This window comes from Hydra viridissima, unplaced genomic scaffold (assembly GCF_058129835.1).
Source record: "Hydra viridissima isolate aposymbiotic clone 2 unplaced genomic scaffold, HvirCarnegie_v1 scaffold_6, whole genome shotgun sequence".
In the NCBI taxonomy this organism is placed as follows: domain Eukaryota; kingdom Metazoa; phylum Cnidaria; class Hydrozoa; order Anthoathecata; family Hydridae; genus Hydra; species Hydra viridissima.
This window is the reverse complement of record NW_028324305.1, coordinates 9,202,713-9,218,605: the sequence shown is the minus strand read 5'-3', so window position 1 is coordinate 9,218,605 and position 15,893 is coordinate 9,202,713. Positions and strand designations below refer to the sequence as shown.

General features: G+C 27.8%; 1 protein-coding gene and 2 pseudogenes across 2 annotated transcripts in view; 1 reads left to right on the top strand and 2 right to left on the bottom strand.

The window, feature by feature from the left end:
* LOC145190453 (tRNA endonuclease ANKZF1-like) overlaps window positions 1-15,893 on the bottom strand; it is a 67,851-nt gene that overhangs the window by 28,860 nt on the left and 23,098 nt on the right. The window contains exons 5-6 of one of the 2 annotated variants that reach the window (XM_090091856.1): window positions 6,766-6,819; window positions 1,542-1,738 (exon numbers count right to left, since the gene is read on the bottom strand). In XM_090091856.1, the coding sequence (XP_089947982.1) occupies window positions 1,542-1,738; window positions 6,766-6,819 (251 nt within the window). The remainder of the gene's footprint in view (window positions 1-1,541; window positions 1,739-6,765; window positions 6,820-15,893) is intronic. The other variant, XM_090091857.1, reaches the window with a different exon arrangement.
* Window positions 4,679-6,505, bottom strand: LOC149886924 (uncharacterized; annotated as a pseudogene).
* On the top strand, window positions 6,831-11,186 carry LOC149886923 (uncharacterized; annotated as a pseudogene).

Sequence of the window (15,893 nt, the reverse complement as noted above, 5' to 3'; positions counted from 1 at the left end):
TAAAAAATGTTGTTACAGGTAATGTTAATACTCAAAATTATGCCATGAACAAAAGAAAAATAACAGGTTCAAGTGTCTATCAAAATTCTGATGTTTTAACATTATCCCACTCAAATCATTAAAGAAAAAAAAGAAATTTGAATTGAAACAGAAATTTTTTTTTGGTTATATTCTTCAGAAGCCCTGGATAACAAATATGCAGAAGTTTAAAAAAAGTTAATTCAAAAACAATAATAATAATAATAATTTATAAAAGAAATTATGTCTTAAAAAATTGATGCTTAAACACATACCAAGTTTGATTTTGTTAACACATACCAAGTTTAATTTTTTTAATTACATCCATCCCTAAATATCTCATATAAATGCTAATTTATTCATATAACACTTCATGAACTTTTATTTTTAAACAATAAGTACGATGTGGCCAGACATTGGTCAGTTTACCCTAATGGCTTCTCTTTTTCCAGAAGATTTTTGGCATCCTATACTGTAACAATATTGGGAGATTTAAAATCTAACTGAAGTCTAGCTTTGTATATTCCAAACAGAAGAAAGTATAACAAGAATACCTATTTTACTAAAAATTATTGAAAGTGCAAAAAAGCTTTAAGCAAACTTTGGGATTGACATCAATTGTCAAACAACTGATGTTCCTTTAGACTATCTCAGAACCATATTTCTATGCTGTTGCTTGAATAAGCACTACTAATTTTCTGATAAGATATTATATTTAAATTTTATTTTGTATTTCTTGCTAAGCAATGTAACATACTTCATGAATTGTGTTGACCTAATTTGTAAACTAATTTTAAAATGTCATTTATAGTTAAAATATTAAAATATATATATTTTAAAATATATAAATAAATATTAACAGTAACTTAAAAAATACTTATAACTAACATAGCTATTAATTGGTCAAATAGATGGTTAGTAATTGGACAGTCTGAGTTGTGCTATATACGCACTTGCTTAAGTAATTTTTAAATATATGCTTATATCACTGTACCTTTTTGAGAAATATAAGAAAAAGTATTTTAATAAGTTTAAAAAACATAAAAAGTGACTTCTTTTTTTATAATGATATATTCACCATTAAGACAAAAGTTTCTCACCAACTTTAGACAGTTATATTTATAGCATGTTTTTAAAAGTACAAACTGAACAATTTAGACACCTTCCCCAAATATTTAAGTTATATAAGAAAAAGCATTACAAAAAGTGGCACTTAACCAGACCTAGCCATTTATAAGTTATTTGCCCTAAATTTTTTTTAGATTTTTAAAAATTTAAATATAAGAATAAATTCTAACTTTAATTTGCCTTTGTCAATAAAATCACTTTATTTGCTATATACACATTGTATTATTAGCAAAGCTATCACTTAGATATAGTAATAGTTTAAATAAATCTTACTTCAGTGGTTAAGAGATTTTGATTAACAAAAACATTTTAGGAAATCGTTTTAAACTCTAATCTAAAAATATTTTAACAATTACTTAAATTATAAAAATATATTCAACTACTAGAAATCATACCTGAATTAATAAATTTTTGTAAACTGAAAATAAAGTTTTCTGTTCTGTAATATAGAACACTTTTAAAGAATTTTTTGTAAAAATGTTTTCTTTATTTCTTGCTTTGTCAAAAATTTCCTTGTTCACTGATTCTTTAGTCAACATTGCAGAAATTTCATCAGATTCTGAATCTGAACCAGATATGCTACAACACTCACCTAAAGAAAACAAAATTAATTGAAAAAAAAAATAGTTTGACTGATACACAGTGTTCAAATTAAATATTACAACAAATGATTTTTATTAAACTTTTCATTATTGAACTCAAAAAAATACTTATGAATACAATTTTTTTTTGGGAGTTTTTAAATAAAGTTTTAGAGTTAAGAAAAAATGTGTATTTCAATATTTTATTTTCATTTTATAAATTCTAGTCACATTTTTTTTCTTTTTAACTTATGTAAATTGGCTGAAATTTCAAATGCGAATTAAGAATTGCAGCAGCAGAATTATATTTAGGAACTTAATTATAAAACCACTAATACAATTTTTATATATCAATAAATAAATCACATTTTAGTATTTGATGGGTGCTCCTTAAATCCTTTCAATTTTTTAAAGTAAAGTTTAAACGCACTTTAATAAGAAAAACCATAACTCTAGTTAATTGATAGATATTTTCTTGCACTCTTTTGTATTTTTATCACTCAACAGCCTGCTTGCATTAGTATGTTGTAATTGCATCCTTGTTCTTATTTTATTTTGCATAAAGACTGCATCTATGATTTGATTCAACCTTCAGCAATTTTTAACTGATAAAACTTGGTCAAAAGATTATATTTTCATGGGTAAAAGAGCTGTCTCATTGAAAACCAAATGGTAAATCATTGGCTTGCATAAAATGAAAATGAGCAATCAAGAAATCAGCAGACACTTAAATATTTCTGAATTCAGCATTGGTAAAATAATAAAAAATTACTTATCAACTGATAGTGTCAATGATAAACCTTGTATTGTGCCCAAAAAAACTGTCAGTATGCAATGAAAATATTCTTTACAAGTGAAGCAGATGCAACACAAAAGCAAGAGCATCAGCTTTGAGTGCAGAAATCAATAATTTGCTTGTAGACAAAACAGTCATACAACATTAAGTTATTAGCAAAAAAGAATTAAATTGGTTTCATGCTGTAAGAAAGCTTTGTTGACATTAATTGTTCACCAAAAACTGAAGGAGTAGTGCAAAGAACAATTAAATTATTCAGTTGAACAATGGAAAATGATTATCTTTAAAAATGAGCCAAATTTTGAAATTATTAACAGAAAAAACAAGAGATTTGTTCAACGCAAAAGTATGGAAAAATAATGGAAGCAACATATACAAAGCCATATTCAAAAAGAAGGAGGCTCTGTTAGCATATGGGGATACATGTAAGGCTCAGGCATTGGCTGACATAAAATATACAAAGAAAGATTGAACCAGTATGGATATTGTGACATTTTGAAAATTTTGCTTATTATTTCAGGCTGATTTGCGATTTCAGGCTGATTGCAATTTATTCCAGGCTGATCAAAACTGTTCCATGCCATACAGCACATTCAATCTTGGACCATTTTTCTGAAAATATTATTCAACTCATACCTTGGCCAGGTATGAGTTGAATAATATTTCAACAAAATGGTCCAAAATATATAAACTCCATAGATTATTAACTAATAAAAAAGCAAGCAACTATTCATGAAGTGCTCAAAAAAGAACTGAAAAATTTGTGGCTTGAAATACCAATCAAGATGATTGAAAACCTTGTAGAAACAATGCCAAGGCATTTACAAGCATGCATCAAAAACAACGGGGTCATATTCCATAGAAATATATTTCACAAAAAAAAATAGTAAATGTGTTTAAACTTTATGACACTTTCTTCTTGCTAATTTTTTGATTAATTGTGTTTAATATTTCATTTCAGAAAAGATTTTATTCTTTTGTTTCAAAGTTGTGTTTTTTTCATAACTAATAGTTAGCTAAGAAAAAAAAAAAAAAAAAAAAAAAAAAGGAAATATGGACCCTGCATTGCATTTTCTTTGTACCAGTCTAAACTTAACATAACTTACAAAAAAACAAATGCATTTAAACTTTCTGTGCAAGGTGTATTATGTAATATAATTTTTGTAATCACTTTAGGGTGATTCCATGTGAAATTCCAATTTTTTTTGAAAATGCAACCCTAAGTCTCAGATTTTGCTGATTTTTAAACCACTTACAGATTTTAGTAAATTATGAACATCCTAAAAATTTTCTCATCTAATTTCAATCGCTTTCTAAGATATAGCTATTTAAAGTTTGTCTCCAACCAACAAAAAACCACCATTTTTAAAAATGGTTTTGGTCCTAGCTTCTGTTATATGTGTGTTGGAAAGCTGAAAATTTGTACCTTTACATATTTTGGGCCCACAAATCCAATGAAACAACTTAAAGTATTTAAAAACGAACATAACAACTAAAATTTAACTGTTTACCACAATTTTACTGGGGCGAGTCAAACCACAAAAATGCTGATGTAGCTCAATTTTTTTTTTTTTTAATTTTTTTAAAAATTTGTCCTGAATAGTTAAGTTATAGTTATTACAAAGAATTGGAGAGTGGTCTTTTCTAAAACAGAAATAAAAACATGATCAAATCTACTTAAAGTTAGTGCTTAAAAACAGGCATTTTGATAAATTAAATGAGAAAAAAAGGGTGTAATTTGACAGTTTTATAACTGAAACTGTTTTGGCAACATCAAACTGTCCTTTAAGTTGTTGTTGACTAGCTGTTTCTGTGTTCTTTGTAATTTTATAGAATCTGATCCTAAAAATTATTATTTCAAAGGGGGAGATTATATAAATGCAGATGTATATCGCAAATTTTGTTGTTTTTTTTCAGAGGTTATATTAAATAGTTTAGTTGGAGTTACAAAGAATAAGATTGCAGACTTAAAACAGAAATAAAAACATCTTCAAATTTACTTAAATTTATTACTTATAAAACATTAGTTTCATATTTATCAAACTAAGATAAATAAACTTAAAAAAAATAGGCTCCAAAACAAATAGAGTACTTGAAAAGAAGTTCAAGAAATAAAAGTAACATACAAAATTTAAAAATTAGAAACTCAAAAAAATTAAAATTTATTAGTTATAGTGTTATAATTATTCACATCAATGTTATATGTTCACCCTGATTTTGTTGTTGGGACTTTGATTAAACTTGACAATGGTACCCAACAGATATCATCCATCTGTGGCCAAATGAAGTTTTGAAAAGGACTGTGAGGGTGCATAAACTTAATTTGAATATCATTTGTAGTAATATCTATCTCTGTAACCATTACTATCCACCAAAAGGAATCTTACTTGCATGCAACAAAATCATTTAGATTTAGTACAATTGCAACATCAGACATTACTGCTTTTGACAATATAAATCTGTCAACACATTAATGTTCGCTTGTTCCTTTAAAACTAATTTCAAATATTTAAATGGGTATGTAATGATGATAACGTCTGGTACCTGGAACAGTTTTTCCTGTTTCAAAATGCTCCTTTAGTTGCTGTCACCTTGAACTAACTGTTTCTTTGGTAATTTTATAAAATATGATTGTGTTTATACTGGTGATGCAAAACTCAAGCATATCATCAACTGTCAATATTTAGTTTTCTAATGATCTTTGCAACCTTGCTTTTGCTGTTATTTTTTTAACAGTACCACCTATGCCATCACAAGTGGATTTTCCATGGCTGGTTGCAAAAAAACACCCATTCAGCTGTAATCTTGAAATCTTCCTTATGGTGGCATAGATTAATAAAGTTTTTATAGTTTTTATAACGATCAGAACATCCATCAGAAAAATGATAAATTTTTAAGATATCAACTAAATGTTCTTTAATGTACTCTACAATTTTCTTCTGAAATTCATACACAAAGCATGTATCATGATCATTGTCATCACTTAAAAAACAGAACGACTTATGCTGAATATTTGTTTCAGAAATTTCCTTTATATATATAACAACAGGATGTAGTGTACATTGTTGTTTATTCCAATGATAACTTTGTATTTCATCCTGTATAACAAAATTGATAGTTCTCTGAAAAATCTGGCTGTATAATACATTCATTGTTACCTAAATTATTTTTTAGCTCCTTCAAATAGCGAGTTTGGCATTTAGCAATATATGAATGTGAAGTTAGTTAATGTGAGAAACAACAATTACACCTTTTTTTTTCTCATTTAATTTATCAAAATACCTGTTTTTAAGCACTAACTTTAAGTAGATTTGATCATGTTTTTATTTCTGTTTTAGAAAAGACCACTCTCCAATTCTTTCTAAAAACTATAACTTAACTATTCAGGACAAATTCTAGACGATAATTCGTCTGACTTTTTTTCCCCGTGAACTTTGGGAAGTCAGACGAGAAAACTTTGGTTATTTAAAAAAATGAATAATGGCGAAATATAATTACGGTTCGCAGGTTTAAGGACGGGGGTAATAAACTTTTTAAAAACAGTTATTAAAAATCAACTATTTTCAACCAACTATCAACCATTTTACCTAATTTAAATATATGTCAAATATATTATGTAAACCCGTACTTTGTACTTTCAAATTAATGTTTTTTCTGATTGCAGATTCATAAAAATAATAATTTTTTCATCTCTTTCTTTTCTTACTCGTAAGTAGTGGCCAAGTTCAGTCAGATTAAATTCAAGTTTAATTTGTTAAATTCAAACATTTTGTTTTGCTTTTTATATAATCACAAGTTTTGGTGTACTCTTCTATTGCAACATGGTATCCAGTTTTTAACAAATGGAGGATAAGTTAATTGATTTTCAATGCAAAGATCACGATGATTCAATGCTTAAAAAAACAAACATTTTACCATTACCAAAAAAAAGGTCAAAATCTTCTGAGGTTTCCTTACCTCCTAGTGTACTAAATGTGTGCATTTTATGTCTTAATAATATCACACAAAAGTATTCATCCTATGATGATGGTTCTATGAAAATTAATCTATGGGACAATAAGGGAAAAATAACAGAGGCTGGCCTAAATATAGAAAAAATCATAAATGAAAAGTTAAGTTATTCAAATGACTATAATTGTATTTGTAAAACATGCTATACAAATGTAAAAAGAACATTAGCAAAAATACAAAAAAATATAAATGCCATTGCAAGAGGTCGTGAAATTCTTAAAGAAAACTCACAAAGAATACTGACATCTACACCAACAGCAGAAGACATGGATAGTAGAATATTTTCTAACAAAGAAATGGAGCTTGATGAAGGTAGTTTAGAGGTAGTTTATATTTTTATTTTGTATTATTATATTTATCATCATTAAAATGTATATGAAAAAATTAAAGGGTGGCAAACATATTTTTGGCTTTTTGTCATATTTTTTAAATTTGAGATAATTACATTTCTTTAACATAAGTAAATTTAAGTTGCTCTATTCAGTAATTAATTTACCACCAGGCACTTCTATGTTGAGGAAATTTTGGAAATCATAACAGTTTTTTCTCTATATACCTTTTTCTATTTATCTATGTTCTCATAATTAAACAAATTTATATTGAGTAAATAGGAATAAGTAATTGTTTAAGAAAGAAGTAATTGAGAAAGTTTTAATTAGTGAAATATCAATTGGAGTAACTAATTAGACTGATTAGTTAAATCAGTTACTGATTAGTTAAACTGATTAGTCAGATTAGTTAGACCTAATTGTTTGTTTTTTTAATCTTAAAAATATATAAAATTTTTTGTTTTGATTCTATTAAAGGTTTAATGGTTGCATACATTGGCTCTAAATTTGTTAAAAAATCAATATCAGAAGTTTTTCTCACTTTTAAATGTTTACAAAATTAATAAAACAAGTCCTTAAGGGTAATCTATTAATCTTCCACAGTAGTTATTATAATTATTATTATTAATTTAGATTTTGTTAACTAATTAACTTAAGGGTTATCTAATAAAGGTAATCTAATAACTTAAGGGTAATCTAATAATCTTCCACAGTAGTTATTATTATTATTTTTTTTAATTTAGATTTTGTTAACTAATAAATCAAGTTCAAAAGTTAACACATTTAATGTTCTTCTAAATAGAAAAAGAGTCATTAAATCTGTCATTGAAGGAAATATTGTTCTGATTTTTAAAGCATTAAAAGAGCTTGATCCAGTGGCATTTAATGTTTCTATAATTAATTATATCAACACTAATGTTTCTTTTGAAGTAGACACTTTATGTAAAAACCCATCTTCACCATTTAAACTACCTGATATTAATAATGCTTATAAAGTTTCATATCAAATCCAATATAATGAGTTATGTGAGAAAGCTCCTTTTTTAAAAGAAATGGCAATTTCATGTGCAAGAAACTCAAGATCTATCAAAAGAAACACAAGAAAAACTTTTAAGACCTGCAATTACAAATGCTATTAGTTGTTTACTAATGTGTCATAATCAACAAATGAATGCTAATGCTATTGTTAATTCATTAGTTCTTCAAAGAGGAAAAGTTGACAAAATGACTTTTAATCGACTTCAAACCTTTAATATTTGCCTATCACATACATCAGTCTTGAAAAAACACATGGTGTTGGGGGAAAATTGTTATCTTGTGATCTAGAATACAGTGCAACAAGTTTAGTATCAAAAATATCTTTTGCTTTAAATCAAGAATGTGAGGATATTCCAATTGAGTTGACTCACAATATACTTGATTCTAGCCTTACACATTCATCTTCAAATATGAATGACAGTTTTTTTGATGGCTGTGCAGCTAATTCAATAATAAACTTTGTAGATTCTGACTGTTCATTTGCTTCAGAATGTTCCGGTACTTTTGTAAATTTACTTTTATCTTAATAGAATTTTGTTTTATATTTTTTTGTTAAAATTTGTTTCTTTCCTAAAATTAAATTTTATGTATATATATATATATATAAATATATGTATATATATGTATGTATCTATATATATATATATAGATACATACATACATACATACATACATACATACATACATACATACATACATACATACATACATACATACATACATACATACATACATACATACATACATACATACATACATACATACACTCTATGTTTTTAAAGGTGTGATATATTTAATATCAAATTTAATGATTTTGATACAAAAATATAGTTTTATTAGGTACCACTTCCCTGGGAGATATTTCATTGGAAGAATCAAAATCTAATGATGAAGTTGACTTTTTTAAATTGCCTGATTGGAATCCTTTAGTTAAAGAACTGAAAAAGGTCAAGTCATCGAATTTACATATTGACATTTTATTTAAGCCTAAAATTATGTTTGTTGGTGACAATGTAGATATAAGAACAAAACCTCATCAATAAACAATTGAAAAAAAAAATGTAGATAGACATTTATTTAACATCGTTGCTGTACAAAATCGAATTGATATACCTGATTCACTTATTGGTAGAAAAGCACCTTCAATTGAGACAAGAAATATTCCACTGAGTCTTATTCTTCCAACAACTGAAGATGAAAATCAGTTAAAAAACGAGTTTAAAATTTTGGCTTCCAGAGATCTGATTAAATATTTTAAAGACCTGGAGTGGATGAAAAAATATGTAGTATTTCACATTTCACATGAATATTCTCAACAAACAACTCAGAAATCAGAGGTGGTAAGCTTCTTTAAAAATTTTTTTTACCAATAGCAAAATGATTAGTACTTATTTTATCAAATGTAATAAGTATTTCCTTTATGAAAATAAAAATGTTTATTTGATAAATTTAGGTGTTATGAAGAAGGTATTAATCATGCATTATTTTTATATAAAATCCTTTGAGTATGATAAAAACTCTAATTAATATGATTGCTTTTACTTTTCTTGAGGTTGCAGTAGCATCATAAAACATCATGGGTGGACTCCTTCATTTTTTTAATGTGTTTTTGTCATTCAATTTTTTCTTAGTTAGTACCACACTTTCTAACGCTACTAAGACCCCAAGGTTAAAAATTTTTCAGACTTGAAATAGTTATCTTTAAAGGATTACCATAGTTTTTTCACTGTATTTTTAGTTTCCATTGGGTGTCTTGGATCATAATGAAGCAACTACAGAAGGAATTATTGAAATAATGAAATTTCAGCATAAACTTGTTCCAGGTCACGGCTCAGATCATTTGGTAAGAACAATTTCAGTTGGTGATCTACTTACAGTTGAGAGAGATCAAAATGCACAAGATGATTTGAGAGATTCCTCTACCCCATCAACAAGATTAGAAGGACTAGTACCTTGCTTAGGAGATTTTCATACATATGGCAATTTTCTTGAAGCTTGTATTTCCATTAAATATATTTATTTTGCATTTTCTATTTTAATTTAGATTTTTATTTTAGTAAATGTAAAGGCCATAAAGATAAAGAGCAGTTTATTAAAAAAAAATTTAATTTTTATTATTATTTTTAAATTTTGTATTTTATACTTTAATACACAAGTCAAAGTTCATGACTTAAAAACTTTGAGTTCATGTTAATTTCTAAATAAATACAGGTTGTTTGGCATCTATTGTACCACACTTCTCCTTCTCAGGACATTGGGAGTTTGTTTCAAGCACGTACCAGCATCCCCGTTAAAAGACATCAATGCTTGTGAAGATTTTATACTCAAATACAGTGATGCATTATTAATAACTGCATTTAAGCATTATTTTACTACAAATAATTTTGACTTTTCTGACCAGAGAAAAGAATGTTACAATAAACTTCTCATGGACAAACTTCTTACAGACCTTGTTGAAGGTTATATAACCCCTGATATGTCAGAAGATATTTCTTTATGCAAGGGCTATAAATGCTCATTTTGTTACAAATCATATATTCATATGGAAACTTTAAAAAAGCATATTAAAAAAAATCACAAAGATACAATTTGTTGCCTGATATAAATGAAGATTTTATCCTTAACTACAGCAAAAATGCATTAACTTTATGTTTTTTGGTAAAAAACTTTATTGATGCTAGAAAGCATGGAGATGGGAAACAGATATTGCGTTTACACAAATTTATTCTGCTTTATTTTAAACTTGATGGTCGTACAAAGTATGCATACCAAATTTTGCACCACTTAGCTCAAGTAAATTTTTTGCTTCCTCCTGCACTTTCCCATGAAATAATTTGGAACCGATTTGCAAATACAAAGGGAAAAGTAGATACAAATAAAGAGTTAGACCAATTATGTAAACATGAAAATAGGCATATTAAAATTGATTTAGCAAAATACCAAGGTCAAATTACAAAAAGTTCACTTGCACGATGCAGCAAATCTTATAGAAAAATGCAGGAAATAATGAAATCAGTAGATGATCAACTTCATGTTAGAACTCCATCAGGAAGACACATTTCTATTGATACCAAAAAGGATATCATGCAGCTGGCTGACCAGCTGTACGATGCTAAAATATTTCATTATATTAAGGGACGATCACATACTCTTTTCCCAGGTTTTTCTAAGAATTGTCTAAGTAACATTGACATTAATAGTTACAAATCATGGGTTTACAAGAAATTTGAAGATTTTAAAAACATGAATATTTATAATATTGATAATCTAGTAACGGGGATGTAACTTTATGGTGACTTTAATTTTTTGTTTTTTTTTTAATATTTTTATTTTCCTAAGGTAAATAGGTGTAATCTTAATCAATATCTTATCAAATATAAGTTTTATATCAACATATGGAATTATATGAGCTGTTTATTTTGAAAGTGGCATAAGTCACTTTGTTTATAAACATAGATTTTTAAAGGTTTGTGCTTTAATAAATACTGTTACACTGTTAACTAGCAAAACTTCTTTCCAAAATATCTCAATAATTTTCAACACAATTGGTTTAAATCATTTCACAAATACAGAGATGCTGTTACATTTTAATCATTGTTATCAATAACTAGATTTTTTTGAATAGGTGGCTTATGCCACTAATTAGTGTGTCTAAATAATTTTGTTATAAATATTATAGTTTTTTTAGTAGTTTTACTTCAGGTTTGCAAAAGTCAATATATATATATATATCTTTTTTTTTAAATGGTTTCTAATTTTTAAAAATAAAGTTTTTATTGTGCATTTAAAATAGTAATTAATTTGATATTAAGCCTCTTTTGGGAGCATTCAGCTTGTATTAAAACCCATTTTGATTATTATTCTTTTAAACCTCTCCGCCTCCCCCTCTTCCATCCCCCCAAATAAAAAAACACTTTGCCTAACACAACATTACACCCAATATTATAAAAATGTTTCGATTAACCTGGGTATTATAACCCCTCCTCGCGTTTTTTTAACACCTCAGCCTGGGGAGATTTAGATCATCTAGTACTGGGGAGGGAATAGTTTTCAGGGTTTTTTATTCCAGACCATTATATATTAGTGTATTAGTATCCCAATAGTCCAATTTAGGGTGGGCGTTAACCAAAATTAAAAAAAAAGCTACATTTTTGCAAAAAAATAACGCTAAACCATTAAAACCTTTAAACAGAGCTGAAACTGTGTATCAGGGATGTAAAAAAACTCTATGGTGAGTAACTTGCATAAAAATTATAAACTGCTTTGGGAACTGTTACCATGGAAACCAAATCAATAAAAAACCAATCTCAAAAGATCTTAAATTTCAAAATCTTTTTGAACTAAACTGACAAACACAGAAAAAAGATTTATTTGAACAAGAAATTTTTATTCATAACAGCAGTTACTTTAGTAACATAGAAAAAACTGTTTTTCATGGTTACGGGACCTAGAAGTCTAACATGGCCACTATAGATCTGGCTTTGACCTCAGAGACAACATTTTTTGAGTCATGCTAGCATTAATTCAGTTGGCACAACCGTTGTTTTAGATGTCTAAAAAAGGTATTGATATGTTTTAACATGTATTTCAAAAACATACATCTTGTGTCCATCTGGGGCACATTTTGCGTCATCGGTAAGATCTTTTACGGTGCTCTGAAACAGGACACTTAAGTCCTCAATAGTATTTATAAAAAGTATAAACACACATGTTTCTAAAATTAATTGTCAGTTAAGTCCATTGAAACATTTGAGTGCAAATCCTCTATAATATTTGATAAACTGCTACTATTGCTGCTTTCAGAGGATGAACTACTCCCACTGCATACTAACAAAACTTCTTGGTCATATTCTGAAAATAACTCAAAAACTGCCTTTAAAATAGAATCAAATACATCTTCATTAAAAATACAGGTCTTTTCTGTATTTTTAATCCTCTTTTTTCATTCCAAAGTATGCTATATCAATTACTTGTGCAATGCCCTCCATTGGAAATCCAGATGAGATATCAGGACCACAATGAGTATTCTTATTTCCAACAAGTGCGGAGCGAATTTCTAATAACTGTTTTTGTAGCATTAGTTTACATCTATAACAAAGTTCTGTTCGCAATTCTACAGGTTTTAAAACAGTTTTTGTTAATACTGTATTCCACCACTGTTTTTTTAACCCACAATAACTACCACAACATAGACATATTTTTTCACAGATGTCACAGCAATCATGGATCGGGTCAATTTTATGTTCCTTAGCAGAAAACTCTTTTAGTAGCATTGATCTGCGACATATTTCCCTATTTCGACAATATGCTTTTACAGCAGAGCTAATTTTTTGAAAGACAAGACACCTTGGGTAGACTAAAAGAATCGCATTACTCTGTAGGCCATCTCTACCAACCCGCCCAGATTCTTGAAAATAGTCATCAATGCTAGAAGGTGGTCCATAATGGATTGCAGTGTAAAGGCATTTGCAATCTAACCCCATTCCAAATGCAATAGTTGCAACCAAAAATCGAACAGTTCCACCTTCAATTGCAAACTGGGATAATATGTGGTTTTTAACAACATCATCTGTTTTAGAATGAAATTGACCATATGGTCTATCAAGATAGCTTTAATACTTTTCACCTAGTTCTTTGTGAAAGTATCTACAAATTGATCTTACATCAGTCATAGTTGTAGAAAAGACTAAAGTTCTTTTAGCTGTATAAGTATTCAAAAGAATATCTTGAACTACTGGGTAAAAAAATTTCTCTGGATCTCTTGAGTCAATATGTATTAGGCTGTACTTAATATTTCTTCTTTCTGGTGTAGATGATATCATAACTAAATTATGCATACAAAGATTATCAATGATAAAGTCAGTAGTACTTTTAGTTGCAATGCCAATACTGGAATTCTTTTAGGGACAAGTGATCGCAATTCTGATATTCTAATGTAGTGAGACCGAAATGCAACTGATTCTGTACTTAAACTTCCCCTATAAAAATCACAGACAAATTAGGTATAAATAAAATCATGTAAATCACAAGATGTTGCTTATATAATGCTATATCTAATGCATTTATCTTTTTTTTCAATAAGCAAAACTGTTTAACTTTAAAATAATTTTATGTATTACAAGAATGTCTGACATTGAAGTTGTAAATATCAATGCTTACTTTACGTAGCAAGTTTATTTACATAACAAAATCACTTACCACTTTTTCACACAATGGCTTTCATCAACTGCAATTGCAACAAGTTTCTGATTAAAGGCAGAGTCCTTAACAATTGATCTATAAGTTGTTACAATGGCTTCAGGTGAACAAAATATTACATTTGCTTCATTGCAATTCACCTAAAAAAAAACAATATATACTTTAAAACAATAAACAACACTCCACAATTCAAAAAAAAATTATAATTTATAATGAAATATCATGAATGCTAAAACCATTTAGCATAAAAAGCTTCTAAATAAATTATTAATTATTTTGCATTCATTAATGATACTTTAAACGTTTTTTACAGAAAACAAACTCAAAATTCCGAAATTTATGAACAACATTTCAGAAAAAAAATGTATAATTTCTCAGGATAATTACCCAGCAAAAAACTAGACCCTTTCTAGAGAAATGAAAAACTTCATTAACTAAAATAATGTATAACAATGATAAATATTACCTCTTTTTGATCTTGTTTATTTTTCTTTTGTTGATTATGCTTCGAAGAAGCTACTTTGATTCCCTTTTTACTAAGAATGTCTTCTTGGTCTTTCATTAAACTCAAAAGCGGAGAAATAACTCAATTTTATTACTGCACATCTTAAGTACATACTCATATTGAATACTATCAGGTGGTTGTCCATCTCTTAATAAGTTTAAAGTGAAGGTAAAAAAGGGTAAACATTGAAACACAATAGATTTTCCACAGCCTGTTGGTTGGCAAACAAAACAATCTATGCCATTGCTGAGAGCTATTAAAGCTTCTTTTTGGTAATCCTTTAAAGACTTAATAAAAAATAAATCACAAACTATTTTAAAAGCATACTCTAAATTATCCTTTTCGTTTGTCATATTGCTTCTGAATAGCACTGACAATTTAATTAACTAAATTTTGGCGCAACCTTTAATTAACCCCCCGAAACTTTACGATATTTCATAAAGATCAAAGAAAAGCCGCAGGAACATATTTGTTCCGGTAGATGAAAAATTGCATTAGCACAAAAACCAAAGTTTTCTCGTCTGACTTCCCAAAGTTCACGGGAACTGCCCAAAGTTCCCGTGAACTTCCCAAAGTTCACGGGAAAAAAAAGTCAGACGAATTATCGTCTAGACAAATTCTAAAAAAAATCAAAAAAAAAAAAAAAATTGAGCTACATCAGCATTTTTGTGTTTTGACTCGCCCCAGTAAAATTGTGGTAAACATTTAAATTTTAGGTGCTATGTTCGTTTTTAAATACTTTAAGTTGTTTCATTGGATTAGTGGGCCCAAAATATGTAAAGGTACGAATTTTCAGCTTTCCAACACACATATAACAGAAGCTAGGACCAAAACCATTTTTAAAAATGGTGGTTTTTTGTTGGTTGGAGACAAACTTTAAATAGCTATATCTTAGAAAGCGATTGAAATTAGATGAGAAAATTTTCAGGATGTTCATAATTTACTAAAATCTGTAAGTGGTTTAAAAATCAGCAAATCTGAGACTTAGGGTTGCATGCCCTGGATGTTTTCACACGGAATCACCCTTTTACTATTAATTTTAAAATTCTGGAAAGCTAAAGCTAAAAAAAGTACATTATCTATGATACAAAATTTATAAGTCTATATTAAAAAAAATAAATTAATTAATTAAGACAGTATCAACATAAAAAGATATTATAAAAGCTAATACATATAAAAGATTAAGTTTGAAAAAGAAAATGGTTGAGAAAATCTAACAATATGAAAATAAATTATTAATTGTCAAACTTGCACTTGCTTGGATTTTGTTAAAAAGTTACACAATTAAA